The sequence below is a fragment of the Pholis gunnellus genome (assembly GCF_910591455.1).
Source record: "Pholis gunnellus genome assembly, chromosome: 9".
Classification (NCBI taxonomy): domain Eukaryota; kingdom Metazoa; phylum Chordata; class Actinopteri; order Perciformes; family Pholidae; genus Pholis; species Pholis gunnellus.
The window spans coordinates 24,452,270-24,466,454 of NC_136535.1; the positions used below are offsets into that span (position 1 = coordinate 24,452,270).

Consider the following 14,185-nt stretch of genomic DNA (forward strand, 5'->3'; position numbering starts at 1 on the left):
TTTCCCCAAGCTAGTTACTGCTTCAACTGGGAGAACCCCACCTTGAGCCAGACGTGCTCAAACCAGCCGATCGAAAACCAGTTTGACCGAAACTTTTGATTTGGCAACTTTCCTTTCAAATGGCACCAGTCTTTGTCATCTGCTCCATCAGTTTGAGCCGCTTTGTGTATGTTCAGGAGCAGCGCGGTACCGAAGGAGTTAACCTTCGTTTTTTTTTGCTACAGCAGAGTTTGAGGGAATGCCGGAGCAACCTGTCAGAATACATTTACAAGACGGCTCGTTATCCGGTTTTCACATGGGAGGCTACTGGCTGCAAGAATTCCTCTTTGAAAACAGACAGTGAAGCATCAAAATACACAGAGAGGACGTCCGTGTCGGATATGAACTAGAAATAAATTAAGATTGAAAGCTGGAAGTCACAACTTAGAACGGCTTTATTTGATGTTTCGAGGGCTGTATTTTGTATGGAAGCATAAACAGATGAGGGACCTGAGCTTCCTTGACTGAACACAGCGTTTCATATTAAAATCACTCATCTTTAGCCAGAAAACCAGCTGCTACCATTCAGTGACGCTATTGTGGGAAAAGATTCTAGATCTTATTGAAGGCGGCCACGTCCACGGACTGGACGTGTTCCTCGAAGGCGGTGATGGCTTCCTCCAGCAGGTCCGTGCCCACTTTGTCATCCTCCACCACGCATCCGATCTGGAGCTTCCTGATGCCGTAGCCCACCGGGACCAGCTTGGACTGCCCCCACAGCAGCCCGTCCATGGCGACGCCGCGGACGCGCGCCTCCATCTCGGCCATGTCCGTCTCGTCGTCCCAGGGCTTGACATCCAGCAGGATGGAGGACTTGGCGACGAGCGCCGGCTTCTTGGACTTCTTGGCGGCGTACTCGGCGAGGCGCTGCTCCTTGATTCGGTCCGCCTCGGCGCTCTCGGCCTCGTCGTCCGAGCCAAACAGGTCCAAGTCGTCGTCGTCGCCGCCGACGTTCGCCGAAGCCGGGAGGACGAACTGAGTCTTAGCCGACGGGAGGCCGTCTCTCTCCCTCTGGAAGGACTTGATGTGGTTATACCAGCGCGCGAGGTGGCGGAAGGTGGAGGCGGGAGCGGAGGGGATGGCGTCGAACATCGCCGCGTCAGCCTGGGACGCCGCGAAGCCCTCCATGTAGCTTTTGTCAGCCAGAAAGTCATCGAGCGCTTTAAGGCCGGCGGCCGCGCTCACGTCACCGAACACGGTTTGTGTGGAAGTCGGGCGGGAGGAGGAAGGCGGCGGCGGCGCCCGCGACGGTTCGGGGAACTTGTGCTTGAGGACTTCCTGCGTGGGGACGTCGTGTGTGAGGAGGGTTTCGGCAGTGTGGCCACTGGAAGAACCAAGGCAACAGGTGATGAGTCACTGAGCTTAATCAGCATGCACTTAAACCACCACGGCACAAGAGACCTAAATTAAGACCAGGCATGCACGTACAAGCCCACACAGGAGATGCAAACCATTCACTTCACAAACACAACGGTCTTGTTCATTTTTAATTTGAGTAATAACAGCCTTGTTACTGATGTATAAAACACAATGACTCCACACAATGACACTGCAAAGATTGGTCTTTTAGTTTCCCTCATGCACGTCATGCACACTTCAACACCAAACGTATCAAGCCTCATGTATGTTTTCTGTCTTTACAGTGGTGTAAACAGCTGTGCATGTTTTTAATGTTTAGGGTTTAGGAAGGGGAAATCACAGGAAGGGCTCGATGTCTATCTCCAGGGCCGAGCAGGGCATGGTCAGCTCGAAGCGGTCGATGACGTCGGGGTGCAGGACCCCGAGGCGCCCGACGCTCTTCCCACGGACAAAGATCTCCGCGCAGCGACCGGGGAAGAAGGTAGAATCTAAGAGAAAGAACAATAACTTAAAATTAATCATTATCCTAAAGTCCTGGACGAAAATGTCATTAGCTTCTGCACTGCGAGTATTTCCTGTGTAACAGAATATTTCAGCTGTGTACAGGCACAAGAGGGATTAAAATCAAACCCTTCACATTTGATTGCAATCCGTTTGTGTCCTTTGTTACTATCTAACATGCCATGTGTCTGACCTGGGTGCTTCTTGGGTCACGTTTCTGTGGCTGCACAGCTACAACACGCGCACACTTCAGATGCTTTTTGCACTTGTAGAGGCATTAGCGTTTCTTTTAGAGGACGGATGACATCCACGGCGTTGAGCTCAGGTGGGTTTTTGCACATCGTATCACAGAGATGAGTCGATCGTACAGTGTGGGCGGCGCTGTGCCGCCTCTCTTGCTCCTTTTGATGAACGGTTTCATCTTCCAATTTAAAATCTGATGGTCTGGTATGTGTGAATGAAGGTCACTACAGTCCAGATGGGATTAAAAAAAAAAGCCTCCATCGACAGCGAGACGAAGCAGCGAGAGGATCCACGAGAGGATCACTCTGTGTGAAAACAAACAAAAAAAAACACTGACAGACAAAGACGGACTTGTCAAGAGATTTCACAAGATGGGGGGGTTGCGATGACAACAGCCCCCCCCCCCCCCCCACACACACACACACATAGAGACATGGCATTCTCCCATGGTGCACTGCTCCTTCCCACGCTGCCTTGCTAATGGGTTCCACAGCCCACTGCTTAGATGCTCACTCATCACTATGGATGAAGGCTCACAATTCACATGGATTGTACTCCATGTGTGTCTGTGTGTGTGTCTGTGTGTGTGTGTGTCTGTGTGTGTGTGTTAGGTGTGTTAATATCTGCCTGCGTCGGTTCTCACATCACCTCTTCGCACCATGAGTGGGATGCCATGGTAACTATATAAATAGCTCCGGTACATCTTAAATAACCGATCAGTCAATGAAAAGCCTTCACTTGAGCCGGGCCTCTCTCTCTCACTCTCTCTCTCTCTCTCTGGTAAAGGAGAGTCAGGCGGTTGGATCAGATAACTAATACAACCGGCTGATGTCGCCAAACGGATTTAATGCTATTTTAGGCGATTGGACAGAAAACCCCACACAGGTTCTCACTGGATCAACAGTAGAAACTGTAGTTTAACGTCACGCCTCCTCCTGCAAATCAGTGACTTTCATGGATGATTAGTACAAGCTTCAACATTCAGTTTTAGGACCTTGTTCTCAAGGTGTTCCACGATGAAAAGAACATATTTCTGGGCTAAAACGATGAAATGTGTTGAAAATCATCTCAGTAAAAAGGGTGATTCCAGGTCTTGTTTTCATAGTTTGCCATCTTTTCTGTTGGTTATAAGAACATTGTGGCCATCAAAGTAATTGCCCCAGATAGACGTTTAAAAAACACAACCAGTGGGCAATGTAGTTCTTTAACAAACGTTACTCAAACAAGAGGATATTGTGCATTTGTTGGGGACTATTTTCAGCTGCGGATTAATACACGTGTTGCTCTATTTACAGCAGCAGTACGTAATATGTGGCACTGAGTCATGATGTGTTCAGAGCGTGATGATGTGTTTTTAGTCAGTGGGTTCAATTCATTTCAGTTCTGGTCTTTTCATGGATTCATTGACAATAAGAAAAGTTTATCAGCAATTACTGTGCGAGTGCATCGTCATTGTTTTGGTTCACTCTCGTAGCTTCATTTTTGGCTGCACCCGGGAGTGGTTATCAGTACCAAACAGCAGACAGACACAGTTAGTGACTAGCTGGTGAACATACGGAGCATTTAGCAGCTAAAAGAGACAGATATCTCCCTCAGGGATCAAATCAGAGCGAAAACAGAGTGAATATTGGACAGAAATATGAATAACAATGGTTCGCTCTCCAACTACAGCGTAAATAAATAAGCAAGTTTTGCCAGTAGTATCAGTACTAACCTTCAAAAACACATACAGGACGAACACTTACGGTCAATTACTGATTAAAAAAAGTGACCGTGACGGTCTCTTTCCTGACAAAGGGAGTATGGGCCAAGACTCTGCATTGGACACAGTTGTTAAGTGAAACGAGGGCGTCTGTCTCTTAAGTGGTTTCTTCCTCCACTTCTGATCCCCTGACTCCTTGTTCCATCCCTCCTCCCTCCCCCCTCCTCCCCCCCTGCTGAGTGGAGGTAACTCCGCTGACATGTATTCCCTCAGCAGGGAGTGATGGGGAGTTGCAGGCTGATCCTCACATCCTGAGGGTGAACGTATCTGCGTCAGGTGAGCTCTTAGACCGGGGTCACAACCTCGTAATGGGGTTAAGGACACGCTGACATATGTGGTGGGGGTGGGGGGGGGGGGGGGGGGGGGGGGGGGGGGGGGGGGGCAGCTAATGGTGCATAAAGCGTGGAAAGAGTGGAGTGGTAGAAAGTGTGTTGCTGCACTGCATTAGTGCGCACTGTGAGAGCACGCTCCGCTTCTAAGTGTGTGCCTGTCAGATGGACGGTCCGAGCGCCCGTGGGTGGGTGGGTGCTGTGTGTGCCCGTCTCAGTCTCGCTGCTCGGCACTGCAGTGGGTGACGTGACTCCCGGGCTCTCTCCCACTCTGCAGTCTGTAGACGCTCTCTTACCCTCTCTTACTTACACCCCCCCCTCTCTCTCTGGTCATCTCATTCCTTCTTCCGCCCCCCCTCCTCCTCCTCCTCCTCCTCCTCCGTCAGCCTCCCCTTCTCCTCTCTGATACACTGATACTTGAGCCCATTGATTTGCAGTCTAAATGAGACACAGAAGATATCCTGCAGAGTGACCTTGGGAGCATGCATGGCAGGAGAGATAAATAGGAAAAAGAGAGAGAGAGAGCGAGCGGATGGAGAGAGAGAGAGGATGGAGAGAGAGAGAGCGAGCGTGAGGATGGAGAGAGAGGATGGAGAGAGAGAGAGAGAGAGGATGTAGCGAGAGAGAGAGAGAGCGAGGATGGAGAGAGAGAGAGCGAGGATGGAGAAAGAGAGCGGGGATGTAGCGAGAGAGAGAGAGAGAGCGAGGATGGAGAGAGAGAGAGAGAGGATAGAGAGAAAGAGAGAGAGAGTGAGCGTGAGGATGGAGAAAGAGTGCAAGGATGGAGAGAGAGAGAGAGAGAGAGGATGTAGAGAGAGAGAGCGAGGATGGAGAGAGAGAGCGAGGATGGAGAGCGAGCGTGAGGATGGAGAAAGAGAGCGGGGATGTAGCGAGAGAGAGAGAGAGAGAGAGAGAGCGAGGATGGAGAGAGAGAGAGAGAGCGAGGATGGAGAGAGAGAGGATGGAGAGAGAGAGAGAGCGAGAGAGCGAGGATGGAGAGAGAGAGGATGGAGAGAGAGAGAGAGAGAGAGAGAGAGAGAGAGAGAGAGAGAGAGAGAGAGAGAGAGAGAGAGAGGATGGAGAGCGAGAGAGAGAAAGAGAGAGAGAGAGAGAAAGAGAGAGAGAGAGAGAAAGGAAGAACAAGAACTGAGCGAGGAATACAAAACTCAAATGATGTGTGAGAGTCTCTCTGGGACATCAGGAGCCAGAAATGCAGATTTATTGAGACCCTCAAATCAAACTTTTCTGATTTCTAATCTTCGCATCAGAAACATGAAACCCAACGGAGTCGCATTTCTCTGCCGGTTAGTTACGACTCCACCTCCACGTATTACTGAGCCAGTCGCACGTCACCGTGTCACCACGACAGATACAGTTAACCTCCACAGCTTACGGTGTTCTCGTCCTCCTTCCAGAGCAAAGCTCGTCTGAAGTCTCGTGTCATCGTGTTTTCCTGATATATTAAAGTACGGTCGACGCAGTTGGTGATTTTGGAGGACGAAGAGGAGACACATGAAATGGAATAGAGTGAACTGTGATCGATGGAGAGCAGGTTTCCCTCACAGTGGGCCGGAGAGCTTTTTAAAGTCGGACCCTGTGACCTAAAGTCCACTTCTCTGATTTTCCCTGAAGTGATGTTCCACGACTGTCAGTTGGAAACCTTGAAATCCGCAGCGATGGCATTTATTTTAATGGGTACAAAACTAGATCTGGTATCTTCTGAGCGTTCCATTTTATCATTTAGTACTTTTTATGTTGTGACGGTTCCTTCCAGAAGCAGGAGAACGTGGAGGCTTCATGAGCCGACAGCTTTCCACAGTGTGAAGTATCGTTTTTATAGATTATTTATAATCTACAATCACACTCATGATTTTAAGTGGCCAAATAGTGAAATTATTATAGCATATTTTATTTCCTAATCGTTTGAAAAGTGTGGCGTTTTTATGCAAATAACTACTATAGATGACTTTAACAAAGTAAAAGGAAATAGTTATTAGCTATATCACAAATATTCTGATTAAAAATAAAAACCTTCCGATAATAATCGTGATGTTAAAATTGTATATCATCACATCTGTAGCTGCATGTCACTGCCATAGAAACTGCTGTCCTTCAATAAAACATGTCGCTGCTCGTCATGCATAGAAGCCTTCTAACCTCACGTGACCCAGATTCATTTCTTCACCAGCACGGCGAGTAAACAACTGTTCTAAATGATGGGGGTTGAAATGACGGGGATTTTCTCCTCCCTGTGTATAATCCAGGCTCAAGATATTTACAGCCAACGCTACAGCTCTGTATTATGTTCCTGTAGTTCTGATTGGCGGGTCCCTCTCCGGGCTTCTTACCATCCGCAGCCTGGATGTGGTACCCGTCCCCGCGGGCCGACTTCACCTGCAGCAGCTGCATGGTCCGGTCCAGCAGGCCGTGGATCACCTCGAAGCCCGGGCTCTTGTTGTAGTAAACGGCACAGAACCGCCGGCTGTTCCTCGCCCCGACATCTGGAGGGACGAGGAGAAGGGAGCGTTAGGGACATAAAGAACAGAGCGATACCAGTAACGTCAGTGTTGGGTTTGTGCCAGTGAGTGTCAATCCCTATCTGATATATGGAAAAGATGCTTTTTGTGTTTATTTTCTTATATTTATCAAGAAGATTGGGTGTCTATGATGAGCTCTTAAAACTAAAATGTATTATAATTAGACATCTCACAAGTGTAACATGTGTGCGTGCATTCGGTACGGCGGTGTGTGTGTTCGGTACAGCGCGTGTTCGGTATGGTGTGTGTTCGGTACAGTGTGAGACGATTTCCGCCTCCGTCGCTTCACAAAATGCAGACGCCCACCTTTGGTGTCGTCCTTCAGCACCACGTCGGATATCTCGAACAGTTTGAGGGGAAGAGGCATCTTCCTGTTGGCAGCGATGGTCTTCAGCAGGCCTGGCAGCAAGGTGGTGCGCGCCACCTGGTGGTGAAGAACAAGTGGTGACACCGAATACAGTACCGTCAATATTTCAGAGAGGACAAGAGCGCCCTCTTCTGGAGAAATAACAAGAGTGAGGGAACGCCTGACACCAACCATTCCTGCATGATCGTCTCTTTAAATGAGTGCTTTTTTAAAGCATCCTCCAGTGTTTTAATTACATTTTTACACATTTATCAGATGGCACATAACTTAAGAGTGTTCATCAAGCACACAAAATACAACACCACTTGTGAATATGAACATTAAAGAAACAAAGTCTTCTGCACTACCACATTTTTAGAGCCAAAGGCGACAGCACAGGACTTTAGATTATCATCTTTTCTCAAGACAAACTCAGATGCATTTATTTTTTTTAACCAAATTGTGGATGAAGTAGAAAATAAGTTTCCTTTTTAGGCTTAAAGATGACTCTCAAATCTGTGAATGTATCCATTTCCCTCCCGGTTCAAACAATGCTGCTGCGGTAACAGCGCTGCTCTACATCTAACACATCAAAGCGTTGCAGAGTTTTATTCGTATTCATCTCTACCTGGAACTCGGCTGTCTTGGGGTTGGCGATATGAATCGCTCCGGTCTCTGAAATCTTCTTTCCCAGCTTGTCTGCTATATCTTCTTTAGAACACTGCAGGATGAGAGGAGACATGTTCACTGACTGATTATGGGGTGTTAAATGCTAATGTTTAGCATTTAACTTACAGCACTGTGACATGTAGTAATGCCTCTTATGCAGCAGTAGTTTGCTAACATTAGCCACCACAAGCTACTGCTCATACCAGACAAAACATGGCTGTAGCAGCAAAACCCCAGAGGGGGAGTTTTTCTGCTTATGAATTCATTTTTTTCCCTTCTTCCCCTCAAAAACATGTGTCCGTGTGTCTTCTTCTTACTAGGGCAAAGGTGAGGGCCTCCGTGAATCCAGCAGCTGCCAGGTCTTGTCTCAGCAGCTCTGTCAGTTTATTCACTGGGAACTGTGAACATGCAGAGCAAACATATGAGAACACATTTTGTTCCACACACACATTAAAAACGTGCAGGTTAGAACAGCCGGGTACCTGGGTGGCGATGGTGTAGGTGCGCGGCGTGGTGTACGGGATGTTGTTGAACCCGAAGGCCATGGCGGCGTCCTCCATGATGTCACAGGCGTGGATGACGTCAGAGCGCGTGGGCGGGATCTCCACTTCGATCTCGTCGCCGACGCCCGTGACCTCGGAGCGCAGGCACATCTTGGTCAGCAGCTGGGCGATTTTCTCAGTTGACTCACTGTCGGGAGGAAAAAACCCCAAAAACAAACATACGTTACCGAGGATACACTGACACCAAGCAGCAGTGTGTGTGTGTGTGTGTGTGTGTGTGTGTGTGTGTGTGTGTGTGTGTAGATGAAAATCAGACAGAATGGCAGTACAGCAAAACGAAACGCGCATGATGAAATGTTGCCATGATGACGTCGTGTTTTGTTGTATTTTTAAAAGAATGTAATTAAATATAAATGATTTCTTGACTATTATTTAATGGAATTATTCTAATAATGGATGTTATAAAACGCAGCTTCCTCTTAATATTCGAATGCAAACTAAAACAACTTCCTCCGGTGGTAAATAGTTTATTTTGCTTTTGTTGTCCCTTCCATTAAAATAATATCTGGTTTGCAGTCAACCGTCTGCCTGACTCCATGTGAATGTAGGTTTAATAATAATAATAATAATAACAATAATAATAATAATAATAACAATAATAATACATTTACTTTGCATAGTGCTTTAAAAAGTACTTAACAGTACTTTACATGGTAAAACCTGAAACAGTAAAAGCATCAACAATAAAAACAAAGCGTATAAAAGACATTCTAACAGTAAAAGATCACATCACAGGTTAAAAGCAGCTTTAAATCTGAACGATAGGCCTCATGATAGAACCACAGACCACAGATCTGTTCTTAAGGGACACATCCTGCACAACACTGTGAAGCTCTCTCACTCTAAACAGTTGTATGTATTTGTCGTTAAAACTTTTCACATTTTAACTGTATCATCATGAAGTGCCCGTTTACAGAGAGGTTCAACAAATTCTCTTTTTCATTATTTTATTGGCATATGTTGGAAACATAAAAGCTAAAGTTGAGTAGTTCTCTCTCTGTGTCTGTATTCAGGTCTCTGTCACATCCTGACTGAACCTGGAACATAACGTGACCTGTCGGCTCACACCGTCTCGTCTCGTCTCTCTCTGACTGTCACGTCTCCTCGACCACATCCCATCGAGGTCGTGAACCGCGTTGCTGTAGCAGAACGTTTATAGCTCAAATTTTCCCTCCTCGTTTCCATCACATAGTTCAGCGCTGCTCTGATGATTTCCGTATTATTCAGTGTAACAACACTACTTAAATCTGCTTCACCTGTTGTGTTTTTGTCTGATTTCCAACATCAGCACTTGAAGCTCCACAGAGTGAAATCCCTCCTTTTTGACTTTTGGGCATCATTTTTGTGAATAAAAGTCTCCCTCAAAAAGAACAGAACAGGGAGCCTCGGATAGCTATAAATTAAGCAAATTCTCACATCTCACAAAACACTTGTTTCTGCATCTGACTTAAAAATACTTGTATGAGAAAATCTACAAGAAACAAAGAAGTTTAAGACAACGACACGAAAATGTTCTTCATGATGTAATAATGCAATCTAAGGCAAATACTATCATCTGTGAAGCTATCTTTAGTGACTCAGAGAGGTGCAGTTAGTATTGATGTAATGTATTAGACTGGTGTTTCTTATATTCTGTCCTCATATATAACATTACAAGCTTTGCAAAGGAAACATTTGTTGCAGGACGGATGGTGTAAGATAGTGCAGGTGTATCCATGTCTGTTTTAACATTTACCTGCAGGCTCTTTCTATAATCTTTACTTATATAATATACAGAGTAGTAGATCCAAATGACTCACTTGATGCCGACTTTTCTGTTGACGAACTCGCTGGACAACTTCTCCTTCCTGTAAGCGAGCTCCTAAAGGACAAACCAGGAAACACCAGCAGAGAATCAGGAGACAGTAGAAGGAACTCACGTGACATTAGCATTTCTAAGAAGTGTTGTTGGCCAAAAGACAACATGATCACCTTCCATTTACTTCAGAGTTTAGTGACTTATTCAAATCATAAACACATTTAGTGTCATTATTCTACAGCCTAACATTGTGTAATACATACATTTACTTCATTATGATGAGTTAAAGCAACAAAACATGTCTATTGCCACTTAAAGAAAGGACACAAGATGATGGTAGTGAATACATTACTGGATATTTGCAGGTCTTGCCGTCTGGGTAGACCACCTCAGCCTCCTCGACCCTGAAAGAGCACGAGACAGAAGAACACATCAGTTATGATGGATTTGGGTATATTTCCATCACTTAATATGAAGAGAATAAACCAGTATCTTGGACATAGGACACAAAACCTGTAGACGAGAAGCTGGTATTTGAGCCCGATAGTGACTTACGTGAAAGGCTGTGAGCAATACTCGCTGAACATGGTCACCATCATGTCCAACACGATCTTTGCCTGGAACAACAGAAGAAGAAGAGAACAAGTTGAAGACTGAACGACACATTGATGGGATTCCTCTGTTCTCTCCTCTCAGTCATACCTTCGTCAGGTCTGTGGCCGTGCACTCAATGAAGACGTTCGTCGTCTTGAGGGAGATTTTTGAATGGTCACCTGGGAAAACAAAAAAAAGATATTTAATATCATAAGAATAGGTTGAATCAGAAGTAAAGCCAGACACGTGGAGACAAGAGCTCACCATTGATGATGGGAGGCATGGACAGGACGATACCATTGCTGTCGTAGATGACGGGGTACACGGGCTTGTCCTCGATAATGTGAAGGAAGTGCTTCAGGTGGGTGTCCGTCTGCATGAGTCACAGGAACAAGAGCAGGTTAGCGCCGCTCAAAAACACACAAACTGCTCTTCTCACCGGCGTCCTTCACCTTGTAGAGGCTCATGAGCTGGGTGGCGGTGTACTCTTTGGTCTGGTTCAGGGGTTTGAAGCTGATGTCTCCCGGAGGTTTGGCTGTGTACGTGAAAGGACCGGAGATGGTGTCCAGGTCATGAGTCCCGATGGCCACCAGGCTCCTCTTCCTGCATGAGCACGGTTAAAACAACGACTATAAAACATGTCCTTGTGTAACAGAAGCGCCAGATGCAGCGGCTGCAACATCCCACAAATCGCCACCGTGCTGGGTTTTTAACCAAATTACCTCGTCAGTAAAAATTTCAGTTAAAACAACGAAACATTCAGGTTGTTGCAAAGAATATACACAGGTTGTACAAGTGGTAGTAACCACCTTTCCTGCAGGTTCATTTGAGTACCTGCGTAATAACTAAAGGGACTCTGTTGTACTCGGTAGCGGCAGCTGATCTGACCTGCAGACGTTTTGGTGGAGTTTGTCCTGCAGCTCGATGAAGCTGTCGTAGCGCTCCTGTGTGAAGGTGATGTTCCTCAACACCGCTGCCACGGCATGCGGTCGCACTGCCGCCGTCTGCATGCATCAAATCAGAATTAACAATACTCACATTTATAGGATCCATAAAGCAAACTAATGAACGCCTCAGGCCACAAACTGCTTGTTTGCCGTTAATAATTATGAACGCCAGCACCCACCTCCTTCGTAATGATCAGCTTCTGAGGCTCCCCGCTGACTGGGCTAACACGTCTGTAGCGAGGTGCCTCCAACCTGCAACACAAACACAATCTCTGTAGCAACAGTGAAGCAAGTGTGCATAAACTTCACCCATAATGGAGTTAAGAGTTACTGCAAGAAACTTTCATTTTGTGTTGGTTTTGGCGGTCCCTGTGGACGAAGGTGTCCCTTTAGAAAACCTCTCAGTTTACTGCAGCAGGGTCTGACAGTCTGCCCCTCTCAGTCCTGGTTCTGGTTCTTTGGTGCTTCCCCTCTCTCCAGCGGGTCCAGCAATACGTCCTGGGTCTCCAGCAGCGTGGTGTCGGGGACCAGCGGGGAGCCGAAGCTCTCGGAGGAGGAGACGCTTCTATCAGGTGCCAAGCTCTCCTCCTCCCACCCATACATCCGACTGCAGGTCTAAGGCTGCAGTAAAGCCGGCTCTAGGTCTGTCTACGGTGGACCGGTCTCTCCTGGAGGATCTGGGTCTGTCCCCGGTGGACCGGTCTCTGCTGGGGTTTCTGGTGAACCTGCATGATGTCATCTGGTTTCACCAGAATCCGACCCGGTGGCTCCGATGACGAGCATTAAGAATAACTCTATAGAAACAGACCATCTTCTCTCTGATGGTCTTGTTTACTGATGGAGGTCATAAAGACGAATCAGTATTACATTGAGACTGTTTCACAACCAGTTAAAAGTTCCTCACAGTAACTTTAACAATTCATTCACAAGAATGTTTTAAAACCATCATACATGAACATATCCGTCCTTCTAACTATGGAAAAGGTTGCTGAAATACTCTGTTGTGTCACCACCGAATGAAACTGGTCAACCATTGCATGCATTTAGCAATAGCATCCTTCACTTTAGATTGCCGCAGCCACAGCGGTGTGTGCACCACTCACTTGTTCTTGAAGACCTGCAGTCCACGGACCAGCCCCTCCAGACACAGCAGGTCATAGCGGTTCGCCGGTACGTCGATCTTGTACAGGACGACGTCAGACGCCCCCGATGCCTTGGAGTCGCCCTGCTCTCGGCTGATTATCTCCTTCTCTGAGGTCTGGAATCAGAACAGAGATCACAGCTCACTGGATGTTTTTAAACACAAATGCACAAGCAGACCTTTCTCATATTGGGCAATGTGACTTGTCACACACAGGTGTGTGTGTGGGTAGTGTGCAGATGGATTCACTTTCAATTATGCATTTATGCTCATATGACATAGTCAAACATAGTTTACTCACTATTTCATCCAGCTCCAGTCCAAATTCAAAGCACAGCTCGTCAAACTCCTCATCGGCTAAAAGAAGAAACAAACGATTTATTGCAAGCAAACAAAAAACAGCTTTATATACATCGCTAAGTGCTCACCTTCCTCAGATTTAAATGACAGGAGAAATAATGACGCAATAACGTTGACGTCCAACGCAAGACACGTCAGAGCCCTAACGAAGACTACCTTCTCATTGACACAGTTACCGGCAGCAATATGTTAATATTAAAACTCATATTTGGTAAATAAATGTCTTATAAAAACAATATATGTCTCATTCAAGACTGTTTTAGTAAAGCCAGATGCCATAACTGCGTGCGCAGCTGCTGCTGTGCTAACCATCAAGCTAATGTTTTCAGGCAGTATTCTGACTTCTTCGGTCTTTTAGGGACAAACTGACATTTATTAACGAGGCGGACATGTTGTTCACTACTTTAATATCTCGTAAACATGACTCACTGTATGTTCTGCCCAAAGCTTTGAAGAGAAGATCCCTTTTTACTCCGACAGTCGGCATGTTTGCTGCTAATCCTCCTCAGCGCAGCGGAAAAAGGACCCCAACGAGCCGGCTGTAGCTGCCTGAGGCGGTGCCTGAGTGAAATGCAGTTAAATGACAAACAAATCATTTGTGGATATTCAATGTTTACATTTGTGACAGTTGTAATTAATTCTCTACAAAATGAGGTCTCTTGTCCTCGCCACAGATAAGGGATTATAACCATGACATATTTCCTATGGTTTATTAAGAGAAGTAGGCTACAGAGCTGTATAATATTAAGGAGTTCCGAAGGGAGAAATTTAATTTAATTGAACTAATGTAACCTTTATTTATTTATTTATTGTTGCATTTTTTTATCTAATATAGCTCTATACATATATATTTTTCCATAATTAATATTGATTATTTTAATGAGATAAAATAGGGTAAATACTATATTTTTATTTACAAATAAATGCAAACTGCTCTTCAGTTATACAAAACAATTGAGCAACGTTTAAAACATAAATACGGGTGTCTAGTAAACCA

General features: G+C 45.9%; 1 protein-coding gene across 1 annotated transcript; it reads right to left on the reverse strand.

Annotated features, from left to right (window-relative positions):
* Positions 1-428: 428 nt before the first annotated feature.
* Positions 429-13,712, reverse strand: farsb (phenylalanyl-tRNA synthetase subunit beta). Its single transcript, XM_079166029.1, has 18 exons — positions 13,618-13,712; positions 13,130-13,185; positions 12,791-12,945; positions 11,867-11,939; positions 11,629-11,744; positions 11,193-11,343; positions 11,005-11,113; positions 10,849-10,919; positions 10,702-10,763; positions 10,499-10,550; positions 10,148-10,209; positions 8,268-8,475; positions 8,103-8,183; positions 7,745-7,837; positions 7,077-7,194; positions 6,582-6,734; positions 1,739-1,886; positions 429-1,363 (listed from the first exon to the last, which is right to left on the reverse strand). Exons 1-18 carry the CDS (start codon positions 13,673-13,675, stop codon positions 592-594), a joined length of 2,538 nt encoding a protein of 845 aa, XP_079022155.1. The 5' UTR covers positions 13,676-13,712; the 3' UTR covers positions 429-591.
* Positions 13,713-14,185: the final 473 nt, after the last annotated feature.

Excerpts from the sequence above, each read along its gene's own strand:
- farsb (XM_079166029.1), bottom strand. The coding sequence starts at position 13,675 with ATGCCGACTGTCGGAGTAAAAAGGGATCTTCTCTTCAAAGCTTTGGGC. Across the intron at positions 11,940-12,790 it reads CTGCAGGTCTTCAAGAACAA|GTTGGAGGCACCTCGCTACA; the intron begins GTGAGTGGTGCA and ends TTTGTGTTGCAG. Across the intron at positions 8,184-8,267 it reads CCTACACCATCGCCACCCAG|TTCCCAGTGAATAAACTGAC; the intron begins GTACCCGGCTGT and ends GCATGTTCACAG.